Source organism: Centroberyx gerrardi, chromosome 1, assembly GCF_048128805.1.
Source record: "Centroberyx gerrardi isolate f3 chromosome 1, fCenGer3.hap1.cur.20231027, whole genome shotgun sequence".
Taxonomy (NCBI): Eukaryota; Metazoa; Chordata; class Actinopteri; order Beryciformes; family Berycidae; genus Centroberyx; species Centroberyx gerrardi.
In genome coordinates this window covers 19,112,263-19,127,602 of record NC_135997.1, presented here as the reverse complement: position 1 = coordinate 19,127,602, position 15,340 = coordinate 19,112,263, and the positions used below count along the sequence as shown (strand labels likewise).

The 15,340-nt window shown below is 41.0% G+C and overlaps 2 protein-coding genes across 3 annotated transcripts; both read left to right on the top strand.

The window, feature by feature from the left end:
* Positions 1-235: 235 nt before the first annotated feature.
* Positions 236-6,845, top strand: eif3m (eukaryotic translation initiation factor 3, subunit M). Its single transcript, XM_071907075.2, has 11 exons — positions 236-360; positions 822-954; positions 1,077-1,215; positions 1,495-1,618; positions 1,841-1,935; positions 2,045-2,128; positions 2,240-2,339; positions 3,463-3,544; positions 4,775-4,918; positions 5,250-5,310; positions 6,603-6,845. The coding sequence occupies exons 1-11, from the start codon at positions 319-321 to the stop codon at positions 6,724-6,726; spliced, it is 1,128 nt and encodes a 375-aa protein (XP_071763176.1). The 5' UTR covers positions 236-318; the 3' UTR covers positions 6,727-6,845.
* A 3,500-nt stretch (positions 6,846-10,345) lies between these two features.
* On the top strand, positions 10,346-14,438 carry prrg4 (proline rich Gla (G-carboxyglutamic acid) 4 (transmembrane)). 2 transcript variants are annotated; one of them, XM_078283349.1, is made up of 9 exons: positions 10,346-10,450; positions 10,629-10,726; positions 10,865-10,944; positions 11,177-11,290; positions 11,405-11,568; positions 11,664-11,691; positions 12,253-12,394; positions 12,524-12,709; positions 12,831-14,438. In XM_078283349.1, exons 4-9 carry the CDS (start codon positions 11,185-11,187, stop codon positions 12,856-12,858), a joined length of 654 nt encoding a protein of 217 aa, XP_078139475.1. In that variant the 5' UTR covers positions 10,346-10,450; positions 10,629-10,726; positions 10,865-10,944; positions 11,177-11,184; the 3' UTR covers positions 12,859-14,438. The 2 variants fall into 2 exon arrangements, with proteins under 2 accessions (XP_078139475.1, XP_071763192.1); XM_071907091.2 differs by lacking the exons at positions 10,346-10,450; positions 10,629-10,726 and having other exon boundaries at positions 10,761-10,944.
* Positions 14,439-15,340: the final 902 nt, after the last annotated feature.

Here is a 15,340-nt window from a genome sequence, read left to right as displayed (position 1 = left end):
AACTGAAAAAATGCATAACCTTCCTATAGTTCACGTTGAATTTGTGATAAAGACACATCACGGTATTTGAAAAGTAATAATGTAGGGAGAAAGAATTTGTGCTTGTACTGCTGTTGTGATACTCACTCTTGAGGTTCACCCATAGAGGTACAGTGTTAGTTCAGGAGGTTTTAGCCGTTTTAGCCTAGCTACTGTGCCTTTAACATCGTGACCCGGAAGTGCAAGACCTTCACCGGTACTCTTGCGTTTTCTTTTCCGCTGGTCTCAGCAGTGGTGGGAGCGTGGATATAATCTAGGCTCACAAAATCACCTTACAAAATGAGCGTCCCAGCATTTATCGATATTACGGAAGAAGACCAGGTACGACATATGTCTTTAAAAACCCAGTTTTGCTCAGTTCTGCATGCGGATGACTTTATATAAACAATGACTATCCAACCAGATAGCTTAGCTAGCATGCTAGCTAGCTCGCGAATGCTAACCGCCAATGTGATGATGAACTCAGCAACTGAGACAGTTATACGCGGATAGTTAAATGCTAATTGCGACTTAAGGCTGTTGTTTAAGCATGTTGTCATACGCCATCCTTCAACTAGTTTAGCTAGTTTGTATGTTATGCTATGAGGGTCCTGGATGTAGCTTAGTGAACTCTGTGACAGATGCTTTCAAAACTGTCTGATAGCTAAGTTAGCTGCTTAGCCACACATCCAAATAAACAAAGAAGCCCCCAAAAATAGCGATCTATAGCCTCCTAGTTACCGTAAACCATTAGCGGCTAGGCTGCATTTCTCCATATATAATACTTATTGTCCTGTTGATAGGCTTCAGAGCTCAGAGCCTACATCAAGTCCAAAGGAGCTGATATCTCAGAGGAGAACTCTGAAGGTGGACTTCATGTGGATCTGGCTCAGATCATCGAGGCGTGTGATGTCTGTCTCAAGGACGATGACAAAGGTGAGTGATGATGAAGACCACACATCACACAGAGCCAATTAACAATTAGACAACAACAGGCAACTTATGTCCAAGGCACCTGACACTGAAGCTCCCCCCCCTCTCTCTGTCTCTCTCTGCAGATGTGGAGAGTGTGATGAACAGCATTGTGTCTCTGCTGTTGATCCTGGAGACAGAGAAGCAGGAGGCTCTCATCGAGAGTCTGTGTGAGAAGCTGGTGAAGTTCCGTGAAGGAGAAAGGCCCTCCCTCAGGATGCAGCTGTGAGTCCTACATCGCTTTGTTCCCTTAAATCCCATGCAGCAGCACCTTTCTCTTGTGCGGTGCTGTCCTCAAAATGTAAAAATAGACTCATTCCGGATGCATGGAACTAAGTAGATCGTTGTTTTGATTTTGAGATTGTTAATGTAGAGGCAATGCAGTGAGACTGTTGAAAAGACAGGGAAACTCTAATCTCCCATTCAAAATAAATGGAAGGTGTGTCCAGAAAACCTAGAACTCGTAAAAATCCACCTGTGTTTAAAAAAAATTTGGTTTTCCAGGCTGAGTAACCTGTTCCACGGCATGGATGAGAACACCCCAGTGAGGTACACTGTCTTCTGTGGTCTCATCAAGGTGGCTGCTACCTGTAACGCCATCGCCTTCATCCCCACTGACCTTGACCAGGTATATATCCACTCACTATCCCAACCACTGACCATAAACACTTGCTGTCTCCTAGTTGTATGACAATGACAAGGGCTGCAGAGAGAAAGAAAAGAGAAAAAAGTTGGAATCATAATATTGACTACTGAAATTTCCAAATCTCAACAGGCTGCATTTTTTCCTGCCATTGTTTTGCGGTTTGCCTGCAATTGATTTATGTTATGTGTTTGTGCTGCTGATCAGGTGCGCAAGTGGATTATTGACTGGAACCTGAACACAGAGAAGAAGCACACGCTCCTGAGGCTGGTATACGAGGCGCTGGTTGACTGCAAAAAAAGGTAACAACATGCAGACTATGTGTGAGACAGAGAATGCTTCCAATAGTTGTCTTTTTAAGTCGGTTATCTCATTATAAGAGTCTTCAACAATGTATGTAATATTTCACAGTGAGGCAGCAGCGAAAGTGATGGTTGAGCTGCTGGGGAGTTACACAGAAGACAACGCTTCACAAGCACGCGTTGATGCCCACAAGTAAACATGAAACACTGGTTTATCACCTGTCATTCAACCTTGGGATTTGATAAGAGACAAATGACTGTCTGGCTCTGCTCTCACACATCCTTCTGTGGCCCTTGTCTTTAGATGTATTGTCCGTGCTCTGAAAGACCCAAACACCTTCCTGTTTGACCACCTGCTGACCCTGAAACCTGTCCGCTTCCTCGAGGGAGAACTCATCCATGATGTGAGTACTGAAGGATGTGCTCAATAAATATCATACCAACTGATTACCATCTCCGTGTGCTCGTATGAAGGAGTGTAACGCTTAGAAATGTTAAATATGTAAAGGATAATACTGGCACGCTAGCAACTTTCTATCTACTCCAATAACTTAAGTTCAATCTATTGGTCTGGCAGAAATTTTGAAATAAATGTGACTTTCCTAATAGCTCCCATGACCTTGAAACTGCAATTAAAACCTAATTTTTCAAGACACATATTTTTCATCTCTGATATGTATCATTGCAACCACCATGTCATCTCTTGTGTGTAGAGTACTCACCTGGAATTTTTATTTTAGGAAAAATAATTTATGGGCATTCACATGCCCCAAAATGCTCCAGAAATGTTGATTATGTTCTGTTCCATTTCCACATTTGCAATGCTTGCTAGTAGAAGCTGATCCCAAGTTAACCTTAATTACTTATAACTCCACTTTGTTTATAAATAAACATAAATTGGCATGTTGCAAAACATCAGTGGGTAAGGTCTCGCAATGGCTGGAATTATAACACACTGATGTATAAGACTCTTGACAGTGTTTTAAATGGTTTTTAGATGCACGTCTGAGCTGTATTGTTATCAGTGGAGGCTACAAGATGAGCGCAACACAATGAACAATTAACAAGCCAAAACGGTGAACAGCATGTACATACACTAACAGGTGCACAGGTTGAGACTGGGAAAACAATTTATCACTACAGTATGCTTTTTTTCTTTAAAGGAGCTGTTGTAGTGAGTTGATGGATTGTCAATATTCTGTAAACCTTGATGCATACTTCATCCACCTACCCTGAAAGTATTTTTGTTTTGTCCCCTTGTTCATCGATTCATAATATGCCAGAAGCTTAGAGGAAGGACAAACAAACACTATCTGTGTAGTTGCTCATGCTATGAAGGAGACAGTCTGCTTTGCTGTCTATGTATCTGTCAGCTGTCATTTAAATAAACTTTATTTTTTCTGAATTTGATTATCATACACACAACTTTCAGAATGTCTTGTAATGATACAAAGATGATCTGACTGTATTGCACTGTATTTCACCCCTATAATGACATTTCTCCCTCTCTTCACTCTGCTTTTCCAGCTGTTAACCATCTTTGTGAGTGCAAAACTAGCGGCGTATGTAAAGTTCTACCAGAGTAACAAAGACTTCATTGATTCCCTGGGTGAGTAGCCTTGGCTTAAGATATCAAGTGCATGAATTCAACACACACACACACACACACACACACACACTGTAGGTCTGCACAACATTGAAGAACACTAGGAAGGCCAACCTGTCAAGTGAATCTTTGAATTTACATATCTGTGCACTGATTCCTGGATTATCATGGCAGCCTACAGGCTTTTGAATCTGAAATGAAATTCTCAAAATGGTATTATAAAAGTGCTAATAAAATATTTCACATTAAGGGGTATTCCCTTTTCCTAGATAGCAATCAAATGTTCTGCTCAATTTTTCATTTCAATTTCAACAGTTTATGTTTAGTACTAGTCTTTCATCTTAAATGTATTTTGATTTCATCCCTCTGGTAATTATGGAATCAAAATGATCCATTTGTAAGGGTGTGTTATTTATTTAGGCTTATTTGACTATTTCTTTCTTCATCTTGTTTTTGCCCACACTGAAAGTTAGGCTAATCACCCAATCATCACCCATAATCAAAACGAAAGCAAAACATACTGCTGATGCTGGGTGGGAGGTGCATTCTTAGTGTTCGGCTGGCTCTCCCGTGTGGAAAAAATCAAATAGCAATTTTTTATCCTGAATATTCTGATGCTTAACAATTTTTTCCTGCGTTTTTATTTTTTTTTAAGCGCTTGGAAAAATCTCAAATCTTTTGAGAGGGAAAAGGAGATCCAAATGCTTAGGATTTGAATATAATGGAAGATTTTTTCCAGTGTGAAATTTGATTTCCAGGCCAGGGATTTTGCATAATAACCAAATACCTTGGCGCAATAATACCAGAATACATCTGTCCATCTGGAACACCTTTCTCTGTAATAAATGTCAGCATCGTCTTATTTGCAGTTCCAATATTTGATGGCGAGTTTCTTTATTTTTATTTTTTTTGTCTTTTTTGACAATATGTGCAGACACACACACACAAACACTCGGCTAATTGACTGTGCTGTGTTGACACAGCACAGGAATGTGTGTGTCAGCAGTGTGTGTGTCTCTCTCTCACACCGCTGAAAGCTTAGGTGTAATTACACGAGTGTGTAGGATGGACTCTCAAAACAGACAGCGTAGAGTGGTGTTTGTGTTAATGAGTAGATTCCCTGATCGCATGCTCCTGAATGGACAAGCAATTAACGCAGGGGAAACTCCCCGAGTCCCGTGTAATTGACCGTGTCTGTTGCGTGTTTAATGACCCCTGCGTGTTGCTCCCCAGGCCTGTCCCACGAGCAAAACATGGCCAAGATGCGTCTGCTGACATTCATGGGCATGGCGGTGGAATTCAAGGAGATCTCCTTCGACACCATGCAGCAGGAGCTGCAGATCGGAGCTGAAGACGTCGAGGCCTTCGTCATTGATGGTACAAGCACTTCTCCTCAAATAAATCTTTGCCGTTCACCCTCCTCAAGCATGCCGTTAGTTTTCCCTCTGACTTGTCTCTGTCATTCGTTTACTGCCATCCTGTAGCTAACATTATCTACCGTAGCTCTGGAAAAAGAATGCACAGTGGTGAAGACAGGTTATCAGTAGGATTTTACAATCTGCAGTGATACAGAGTAGCATAGGACCAAGAATTTTAGTATTTTGTGACTGATTAGCTTCCTCTCTGATTTCACTCCCCAAGGTGCACTTGCTCTCTCTGAATGCTACGCCTGTCTCTCAATTCCTTCCTGTCTGCTTTTTCTCTGTAGCTGTTCGGACCAAGATGGTGTACTGCAAAATCGACCAGACACAGCGAAAAGTTGTTGTGAGGTAAGCCGCTGACAGAATGTGCTTTAATCAAACTGTCACTAATGCCGTAACTGTATCAAAATGGTTTGTTTTCAGTAAGTAAAGGTTTGTATCAGAGGTGCGGTGATGGCTTTTGTATTATCAGGAGGATTGGTGCAGATCCAGCTCCCAAATACTCTACCGGGATTGGCAAATGAATTTGTCCCGATACTGATGCTCTAATGACAAGGTTTGGCGCAATAAAATAGTTTTCCAGCTGGAGGGGAAAAAAATGTCTGCAGTGTGGCGAATCTTTGAGCTCAGTGAAGCAAACTTGCAGCTGTGCCAAGTGAAGGTGTCTGGAAGTGTTGAGAGAGTCGGTTCAGTTCACCTTCTCCTAATGTGGAGGAGAGATGAAGCACCTGCATCAAACCAGCTTTAGAAGGCCAGAATGACACCAGAGCTGCCTTCAGAGTCAAATTTGTCATTGTCACTCTTTGGGGAAAAAACGTGAAGCATTTATGTAATGTTGTTATGTGCTGTGAGCAGGACTTTATGGAAAAAACAATTGTATTTTCATTCGCCACAGATTACCTCTTAAATATCTTTATTTTCACTTTCATCCGGCAAAGTTTTTTGAGTAATACCATGTGGTGCCACATGGCACATGTTCGTCAATGAGGTTTTGTTTAGAAAGTTTGGACCAGATGTCTTTTTTTTGGTTTGTTTTTATTCTGGGTGGCTTCACACTGGTAGGAAAAGGTAACTGATATGAGAATGCTGAAATGCTGTGATTTGACTGAGGGTTGTTATACAATGGTCAGTGCATAACTTGATCAAAATAATATATATATATAAATGTATATAAAATATATAAATGCAATTAATAGACTTGTTGCTGTAATTGTTTTATAATAGGCCAATACTAGGCTGCATGAATAACTGCTTATTAATTAGCATGTGGATCAGTTTGTATTCCATTCCTTCCATAAGAGTTTCTGTTTCTGTCTGGTCAAGGTCAAGGCTGCTGTTTGCTTTCAAACAGGAGCTTATCTGCGTTCTTGTCTGTTGTGCAGAAAAATGTTTCACCTACATACAAACTGGAAAGAATGCTATTGCTCATAAATTTCCTCTAAAGAAATCTTTTATTTTTTTGTAAATCACAGGAAAAAAGGGGGTTTGCACTGTGATATTTAGGTCCTGATATGTAGAGCAATGTGGTGTCTTTGTTGTAGTTACATTTACTTTTATTTCCTCAAGGATGCCAGACCTCGTCCTTGGTCTGTTCTTTTGTCAATTTAACGTTGTTGCCTTTCTGTTTCCAACCCAATCAGCCACAGCACACACCGCACCTTTGGCAAGCAGCAGTGGCAGCAGCTGCACGACAGCCTCACCTCCTGGAAGGCCAACCTAGTGACCGTCAAGTCCAGCCTGCAGGCCCTGTCACCCTCTGCTTAATTCCACCTTCACCCAACTGTCTAGATCGCTAACCCCTCTACTCTCTTCTGCTCTCCAGTTTCCCAAGCTGAATTGATCACCGTTTTTATATTCATCCAATAAAAAAACAGTGGAGATCATCTGTGCTTGCCTCTTGTTTGTTGTATAGTTAAAGATGACTAGAGTTATGTTGGAGTAAAGCTGTGTGGTAAGCACAGGCACAGTGTTAAGTGCAGGTTGCATAACATAACACCCACAGAACATGAATTGAATAAATCGGTACAAATTCTATGAAACAACCAAAATCTTAACTGTGGTATTGGTGGATGATGGATGATAATAAAAAAGAAATTTCTCCGCCTGGTGATCTGAGCAGCGCTTGGGGTCGATTTTAATCAGTATATTTAAAAAAAACTAGTCCACCAGTTGCTTTATCATCTTTTCAGAAAGTCATACAGTGATTTTTAATGGGGGCTCGTCCTCTAGCGTTCCTCCACATCTGGCTTTAGTTAAGGACAGATTGGCAGTATTAGATGAGCTGTGACTCGGGGTGAGAAATAGCCTGTTACAAAAGGGTCACTTTTCTGGAAACGCTGGAGAGGTGACAATGCGAGCGTGACCTGGAGATGACCCCGTCTGCTGAGGTCAGAACAGTGTTACTGTAGCGTCAACAGTGAAGGCTTGTGGTAACGCTGATTCAGTGCCACCGAAATGTTGGAACAATGCACTGGGTTGATAGCTATGATTCGGCTGTGTTGAGTATGACTCACTGTCTCTTGATCTTTTGCATGTGTGTGTGTGTGCCGCTGCGTACGTGAAAAGTGATCAACAGGATTTCTAAATTCCGTCTTCTATTCCTCCTTGCCGTTGCCCAATAAGGAAAAGTAAATTGCCATATCCCCCAAAGTGATGCAGAAATCTGTTCTCAGGCAGCGGTCCAGAGCATTAGGATGTGAACTCTGATGATATATGGACCAGGCATTAGGTGTAAAAGGGGTCTGTTGGAGTTCTCTCCCTCTGGGGCTGTGATGAAATCAGCACAAACTGACAAAGTGCAGACTACTGACATCGCACTCCTCGAAACCCCTCCTCCCACCCCACATACACAGTGCTTCTTCTGTGACCGTGTTGTAAGGCTGTAATTTAGCCTGTTTCCTTCCTTTGTTCAGTGGTCATGCCATTACTAAAGTTTTTTTTTTACACATCAAATGAGAATTAGATTATTAGATTATTCTGCATTTCTTACAAGGTTGTTATTCTTATCCTACACATCCATCATGCACGCTCTACTATACAAACTGAGAGAAAAAGATATAATTGTCTTGTTCCAAAGCCTCTCTGGTGAACTCTATACTTTACCCATCTAGCCAGTGCGTTTGTTTGGTGATGTCACTGCTCTCACCCTAAGTCTGCAGAAGCTCACCGCTCACTTCTGTCCAATTGTCCACAGGGAGCAGCATCTCCAGGCCTTATCAGGGGGAGTAAATCACACAACACATTCTCAGGAGCACAACCTCATCACAGTCACCCGCAAGGTGGAGCATAGATAGAAACTAATGTGGTGACCAAGGCTTAACAAAATACTGTAGCAAATTCTCATGTTTTGCTTTGTGTCTCTCAATATATGCCCCTTTTCTCTCCCTCCAATTCGTTTTTCTGACTCTGTTAAGCTACCTGGGTTTTCTCATGCCAGACACTGATCCCTCTCTGTCTTATTGTCTCTAATTTGTCTCACTGGCTTTAAGTGACTGTTTCGTGGACGGTCCGTCATGTGAGATCTCCCAGATGTGATTATCATGTGCTGTGGTTGGTTTATCTGGTGCATGCTTCATGACCCTCCTCTTATCATCGTCAGATAGAGGCAGCTCTGCATTGTTCAGTGATGAAAAGAAAAGCAAATGAGCTGATATTCTGATTGTAACCTAATTACCTAACTGTCTCTATTGCGTATGCAGCTCAGGTTATCCACTGTGTGAGCTGATGTTATGTGAGCCGCGGATAGGACCAAATGAGTTTCCCAGCAGCGGGGGAACACTATCAATCATTATAACTTTGCCATTATATGTAGTGCAAGGGGGCAATATCATCTAACATCACACACTAGATAAAGTCTGGAATTTCTCATTCACTTCTTTGTATCAACATTCCTCTGGGTAAATCTAAGATCCTGACAGTATCCAGAGACACAGTCGAGTACAGGAGAGGGGCTCTCACTGCCCTTCAATTAGCACCATCCAGTAGTCAGCTAGATAATGGTTGATTGCATCCTATCTCTTCTTTACATAAACACTGGCCTCGAACCTCAGAGGCAGATATGTCTATTTACATGGAGAGTGTGAGACATAAACACTATTATGCCGGACGCTTTGCCAGGCAGAACAGGACACTTTATCTTCACTGTGTTACAGTGTTGCTGGATGTTTTGTTGTTTGTGATGCATCTCTAAAGTTGCTATAGTCACCGTTGTTTGAGGCGGACAAAAGCAGAAACAAGTGCATTTTATTACAGATGGCTCTACTCTGTCAGAAGTGGACTCCGGAGCCCATTAAACAACCTCTTCCCATAAAGGCCTGTGCATATAGTCACAGGCTCCCTGAGTATATTTCTCTGAGATCTTATGAGAGGAGGTTTAGTGCCTTTAAAAGAGTCCTAATGCATAGATCCCAACAGACAGCATTGTGTTTCAAGAGTAATTTACACACTCCCATTAAAAGTGAAGAGACAACATAAAAAAGGAATGGAAAGGAGAGCAGTTTGGTTGTTTATGCTGAAATATGACATACAAGCACTCTTTTTTGTTCCATTAAAGGGTCATTAAAGTAAGCTGACCCTTTAAATCCCAGTAAATCTTATCAGACAAGGGTCACCTTGTTGAGCCAGAGGTTACAAGACAAAACTTAAGAATTCAAACCATGAAGTCACTGCCTGAAGTGGAGGAAATGTATGTCACCGGAACAGGGTTTAATGGCCCACCAGGTCTAGTTGTGTATTAGATGATAATCCCTTTTTGGAGATTATCTATTTATTATGCTATGTTTTTTCTTGTTTTTCTGTAGGCTATGTTTAATAAATGCTATAAAACAAAGCTCATACAATATTTAATTGAGTCAAAATGTAATTTCATTGATTGTTGTGTGCTTTGAAAACCAAAGAATGTTAAATATGTTGTGATGAATATCTACAACATTTTTACATATTTTTATCCTCTTCTCTTATCCAGACCCTGTGCCATTTGAAAACCCACATGAATTCAAAGTATATGTGCTATTTGGACACATGTTGGTTTTCAGACGTGAACATGTGAAATTTAGTTTTGAAATATGTGTTACTAATGTAATGTAGTGTGAGCTGAAAATAAGCAAATAAAGTTCACGTGGACAAAAAAAACAAAAACACTTATGGATTGAAATGTTCACATATGAAGTAAGAACTGACAAAATGTGATGTTAGAATACAACATGAAAAAGTTCACATATTGAATTCACATGTTTTTGTAATGGAAGCAACTTTCAATGACTCCAACTGCAGAATAAGCTTAAATTCCCACATCATCAACATGAAACAGAAACAGAAACTAATAGCAAGGAGATCAAGGCTCAAAGCTACATTGCCCTGACAGTAGACATAATAAAGCATTCAGCCAAAATACGAGATAGAGAAGTGCTAGGTAAGGAAATAAGAGCTGAGGACAAAAGGTAGAAGTGATCTGGCATGGCCTGAAAGGTTGGGAGGAGTTGGGTTTTAGGTAGGAACTGACTCAGGCGTTACCACATGGGGAAGTCAGATGATGCTGACCACAACATCAGTAAGTGGTGAGAGGGAGTTGTTTTGATGGTCGATCTATGAGTAATCCCTTTGGAAACTTCGGTCTAAAGACTTGTAAAGATGATCATGCTTTCACTTGTTTGCTTTTGTGGTTCCAGATGCCATCTAGCGTCCACAGCTGCATCTCTATGACAGATCAGCTCATCCAGGTGAAGACGATCGATTGGTCGGGCCTGCGCAGGTAGTTTCGGAAGAGGTGAGGTCACATCTGTTGGGAGTAAACAAAAAAACTTCTTCCCTGCTGGAACACTGTCTCTCGGCACTCTCAATGACTATCAGACCATTGATTACGGTGTTTACAAATGATGAACCATTTTAATTGTTTTTCCCAAAGGAATTTGCGAAACACCACTGCTGTTTCTGGCGATCGCTCGCGGCAGAAGACGTTTCCTGGTTCATCTTATCAGCGTCGAGGTTAGGACACCACTCCTTCAGATAGGCTGCTTGTTGGCGTTGATCATCAATCTGGGCCACCTTCGAGCCTTACAGTTTTCATGATTGGTATATGTATAGGTCTAACTGTAGCTTGTTGATTGAAAACGTGTACAGGTAGTAGGCCTACCTTGATACAGCCTACTGGGCTGATCTGATCTGTACTCGGCGCTATATTTATCCACAAATTAATGCCCCACCCACGCTCTTACAGGTGAATGCATGGCCATGTTTTTCTATCTATTTATACTCTTTCAACTCCTGTCCTGTGGAGACTTTGCCTGCATGAGAAGGTTACTGCAAAATCCAGAATCACAAGACCAGGAAGGTGAGATCTTTTACTGGAAGTCAGCAGAGTTTCAATTTACTTAGGCCCGACGGTGGCACGCGCCCAGCAATCTGTCACTTTCTAATCATTTAACCTGATTGGATACACTCTTAGTGTTTGTTGGAGAGGAGGACGCAAAGGAGTTCTTGGGACGCCATCTGCTGTTCAACCGGTTCGACTTTGAGATCTTCACTCCTGGAAATTTGGAGAGGGAGTGTTATGAAGAGGTCTGCAACTACGAGGAGGCGCGGGAGGTCTTTGAAAACACCCCGGATACAGTTAAGTGATGCTGTCCTAGAGGAGGCAGATGATTTGATGAGTAGCAGATGCCTCCTGTCAGAGTCCACTAAACTGATGGTATTTTATTTTGCAGGATGCTTTTTGGAAGAAGTACAATGAGGGTAAGAGATCAGTGTGTGTGTGTGTGTGTGTGTGTGAGTGAGTGAGAGAGAAAGAGAGTAGCTCTTCAGTTTTATAGCCTGCTACACGGTTGTCACATTTTTAAATAACATTATTATGAATATAATGACCAAAACAGCCTGATTGGATCAATGTCTGTGTTTAGGAACTTGGTGCTGTCTACATGATTCGAGGACATACTGGTGCTTCCAAAACCTGTTCCACCACTTGTTCAACTAGCATAGCTTGGTAATTTACTGTTTCAGCTAAGGAGTTGCTCAAAATCGGCTGGTGGGTTGTAACTTAGGCCTACCCCTGCAACTCCCATTTGTTCAGCATTAGTGGTGACTGAATTGTGTTTTGATGTTGACTTTTACCAGAAACCAAACCATGCACTCCTTGTTCTGCTCTCAGGCCATTATCAAATGAACATCAGATGAAAACAAAACAGGAACGATCCTTTAACATTCAGATGGCTGCTTCTCGTTTTACAACTCACTGCCTTGTTATCTAACAAGCTTTACGCTCTCCGGTTACTTTGTGCGGTCTGTGATGCTCCACAGATAAGGACAAGCGCCCGTCACGGCTGGATGTGACGTCTCTCCTGGTGGGATTGATTGCTGCTGGGGTGGCTGTTGTTATCGTCGGCCTTCTGCTCTGGTATTTCTGCCAAGGCAAATGCAAGGACGACTTCAGCCGTACCAGGTAAGTGAGATCTTTATTATTGTTAACGGCGGCTACAAAAGCTTGAACACATCAAGTAGGCTGCCTTAAGCTACACACTCATAAATTAATGACAATATCTATGCGTGTGCGTCTACTCTCCTCTTCCAGTTCCATCAGGGTGCGTCCGAGGCGGAGCAATGCGTCTCTGATTATGCGGCGGCTGGAGGAGGTCGCCCTGCAGCCGGTGCCCCCACACCCGCCCATGGAGGACATCGACCCCCCTGGGCTGCCCTCCTATGAGCAGGCCATAGCGAAAAGTGGACCGCATGACGCTCCACCTCCTCCCTATCCTGGGTATTTACATAGATGTCCTTACATTGTTTTTTCATTCTCCCATCTTTATTTGTGCACACATAATCCATAATCCTGACACAGATAATTCTAACATCTTTTTTTATTGTTGTTTTCCCATTAGCTCACAACCTGGAAGTATTCGGCGGTAGTATCTTGGGGATAGCTGCATGTCTGTCGACATCAAGCAGATGTTTTTACAACTTAGATTTACATTGTTCTGTTCTACGTCACATTGTACACCAGTTAAACATTCAACATTACAGAATGTGAGACATTACATGACATAATATGATATTTCCACTCTTACTTTTGTTAATTGATTCTGGTCTTTTGGTATACCCTTTCTTTTCTTAGCATCAATATAATCTTGTAATATTTTGACTACCTTTTCTTGTGCTGCTAGTGCCAAAATGTATTTTATCACCATGTCCTTAACCCTTTTCTAGTCGCCTCTAGTAACTATTCTCTCAGGTATGATCATGTTTAACATGCTTTGTAATATAACCCCAACCCCATGTCAGATAAGTCCTTTGTAGTTGATTTTACCTAGTTGGCTTTTTACCTAAATGAATGGAAAATGAAGAAACCATAACGTGTTGGAAGTTAAGGCTGTAAATTGTTTGAATGTTAGTCGCTCTAAGTTGCAGTCGCTCCAAGTGTGAGACACAGCATGTATAGAAGGGCTGAGACCAAGGTTAGGATTGTATTACATTACAAGATAAGTATTAATTTTAAGTGAAGGGAGACATACTGATGCGTGTCAAGAGTACAGTTCTCCTTTTAGAAGGAAAAAGAATAACAATAGTACTGCCTTTAATGGCATGGCTGTTGATACTGCAATAAGGAAAAGCTTTTAAGGATACAAGTGTTTCAGACACATTGGTCCAGTAGCTTGCTTTGATAGGAGTTACAGTATAGCTCAAGACATTTAGCATATTTTACCACTATTTACACAACTGATTTTTTTTGCAGATTCCTCATTGCCATATGAACTTCTAGTGTGTCTGAAGATGTAGGCTATCTTACGCCTTGATTCCCCAGCTAAAATCACCACATTTAATGAGTATTCATTAAATGTCATTAAATTCATTCATTATTACATCTAAAGAGGAGGAGGCTCTTCAGTAGCACCTGTATTATTGCACAAAAGCGTTATTTTCCTGAAAAAGTGGCACCTCTGAGGTTATCATGGCATCTTCATTAAATAAGGTAGTTTTAGGGTTTTTTAGATTAGATAGATTTAGATATATTTTGCATTTACACAGGAAGGTTGTGGCTGTGCTGAATCAGATGGATAGAACATCTTTTAACAATGTAAAAACATGCAGAGCAACAGTTTGAGATAATTCCAATCAAGGCAAGAATAGTAAAGAGCCAACATGTCAAAAACAACATTACTATCATTTAACCATATAGTTTGGATAATTAGTTAAGAATTTTTACATTCTGGATAAAACATTATCAACACGCCTGCTGGATGCTGGTGTCTGATTCTTGTTAATGCAGAAATATCTCACCAGAGGAAGACACTACATGGCCCTTAGCAGCAGTTACTGTGTCTCTTCCTGTTTTTTAGGATGTTTTGTCCCTGTAACTCACGATGCTAAAGTTCATCATGACATTGTGGGCCAATTTACTGAAGGCTAAGTTTGTTTCCGCTTATTCACGTGATTATAAGCAGAACTTGAAATGGAAAACTATTAGATGTTTTTAATAAATTTATATTTTAATTAAACTGTTTCATATTTGAACTGTGCTCTCTTGAGTGTGTGTGTGTGTGTGTTTGTGCATGTGTGCATGGTGGTATAGTGACAAGAGCTACTGAGCTGTATATTTACCTCCACATGATGTTTTGCTTCTGTACTCTTATTACTTTGAATGTGAATTGCCAATGACCATGAGGTCAAAGTCCAGATTATCAGCTTTGATGGTATTTCCAGCCATATCAGATGAAAAATGTCATATGCTCTGCTTGAAAATATCCTTAAATTAAAGCAGCCAGTCTGCACTTAACAGCAGTCATTGTGTCAAAGTAATGAGATTATGGAGCCAAGTCATCAAATAGTGTGTTACTGTCAAAATACTTAACAAACTGCACTGCAGTTGTATCAGTCTGTCTGTGTGTATGTAACTTCAAAAGACTGAGGATTGTTTTGAATTGGCTACAGGCTGCTACAGCCTTTTACCAAGCTTGTGGTTGAGACCCCATGTGGGATTTCAAGATGAGGTCCCTTGAAAAAAAAATCCTCTAACAATAACAATGGTTTCCTCATGAAATGAAAAACAACTGAAAAAAAAAATTTGTGTCTCAGTGACAAACAGGCTCAAATTTGTAGCTTTTTTTGCTCTGCATTCCTACTCAAAACATTAATGCACAATCTTCATGTTAAATGTCGGGGTCAGAGGGATTGTCTTGACCTCAATATGATTGTCAATGCCCAAAAAAGTTTAGGTGCTCCTGGGCTACAGTGAACAGAAAATGTATATTGCAAAAGCATATTGCAAATTATTTAATTCACTAGAAGTTAGCACTAGGGGAATGACTACTTGGATTACTTGGATGGTGTTATTTCCTAAAGTTGAGATGAACAACAAAAATCATGTCAAATGGGGATCCCTGGGACAAAACAT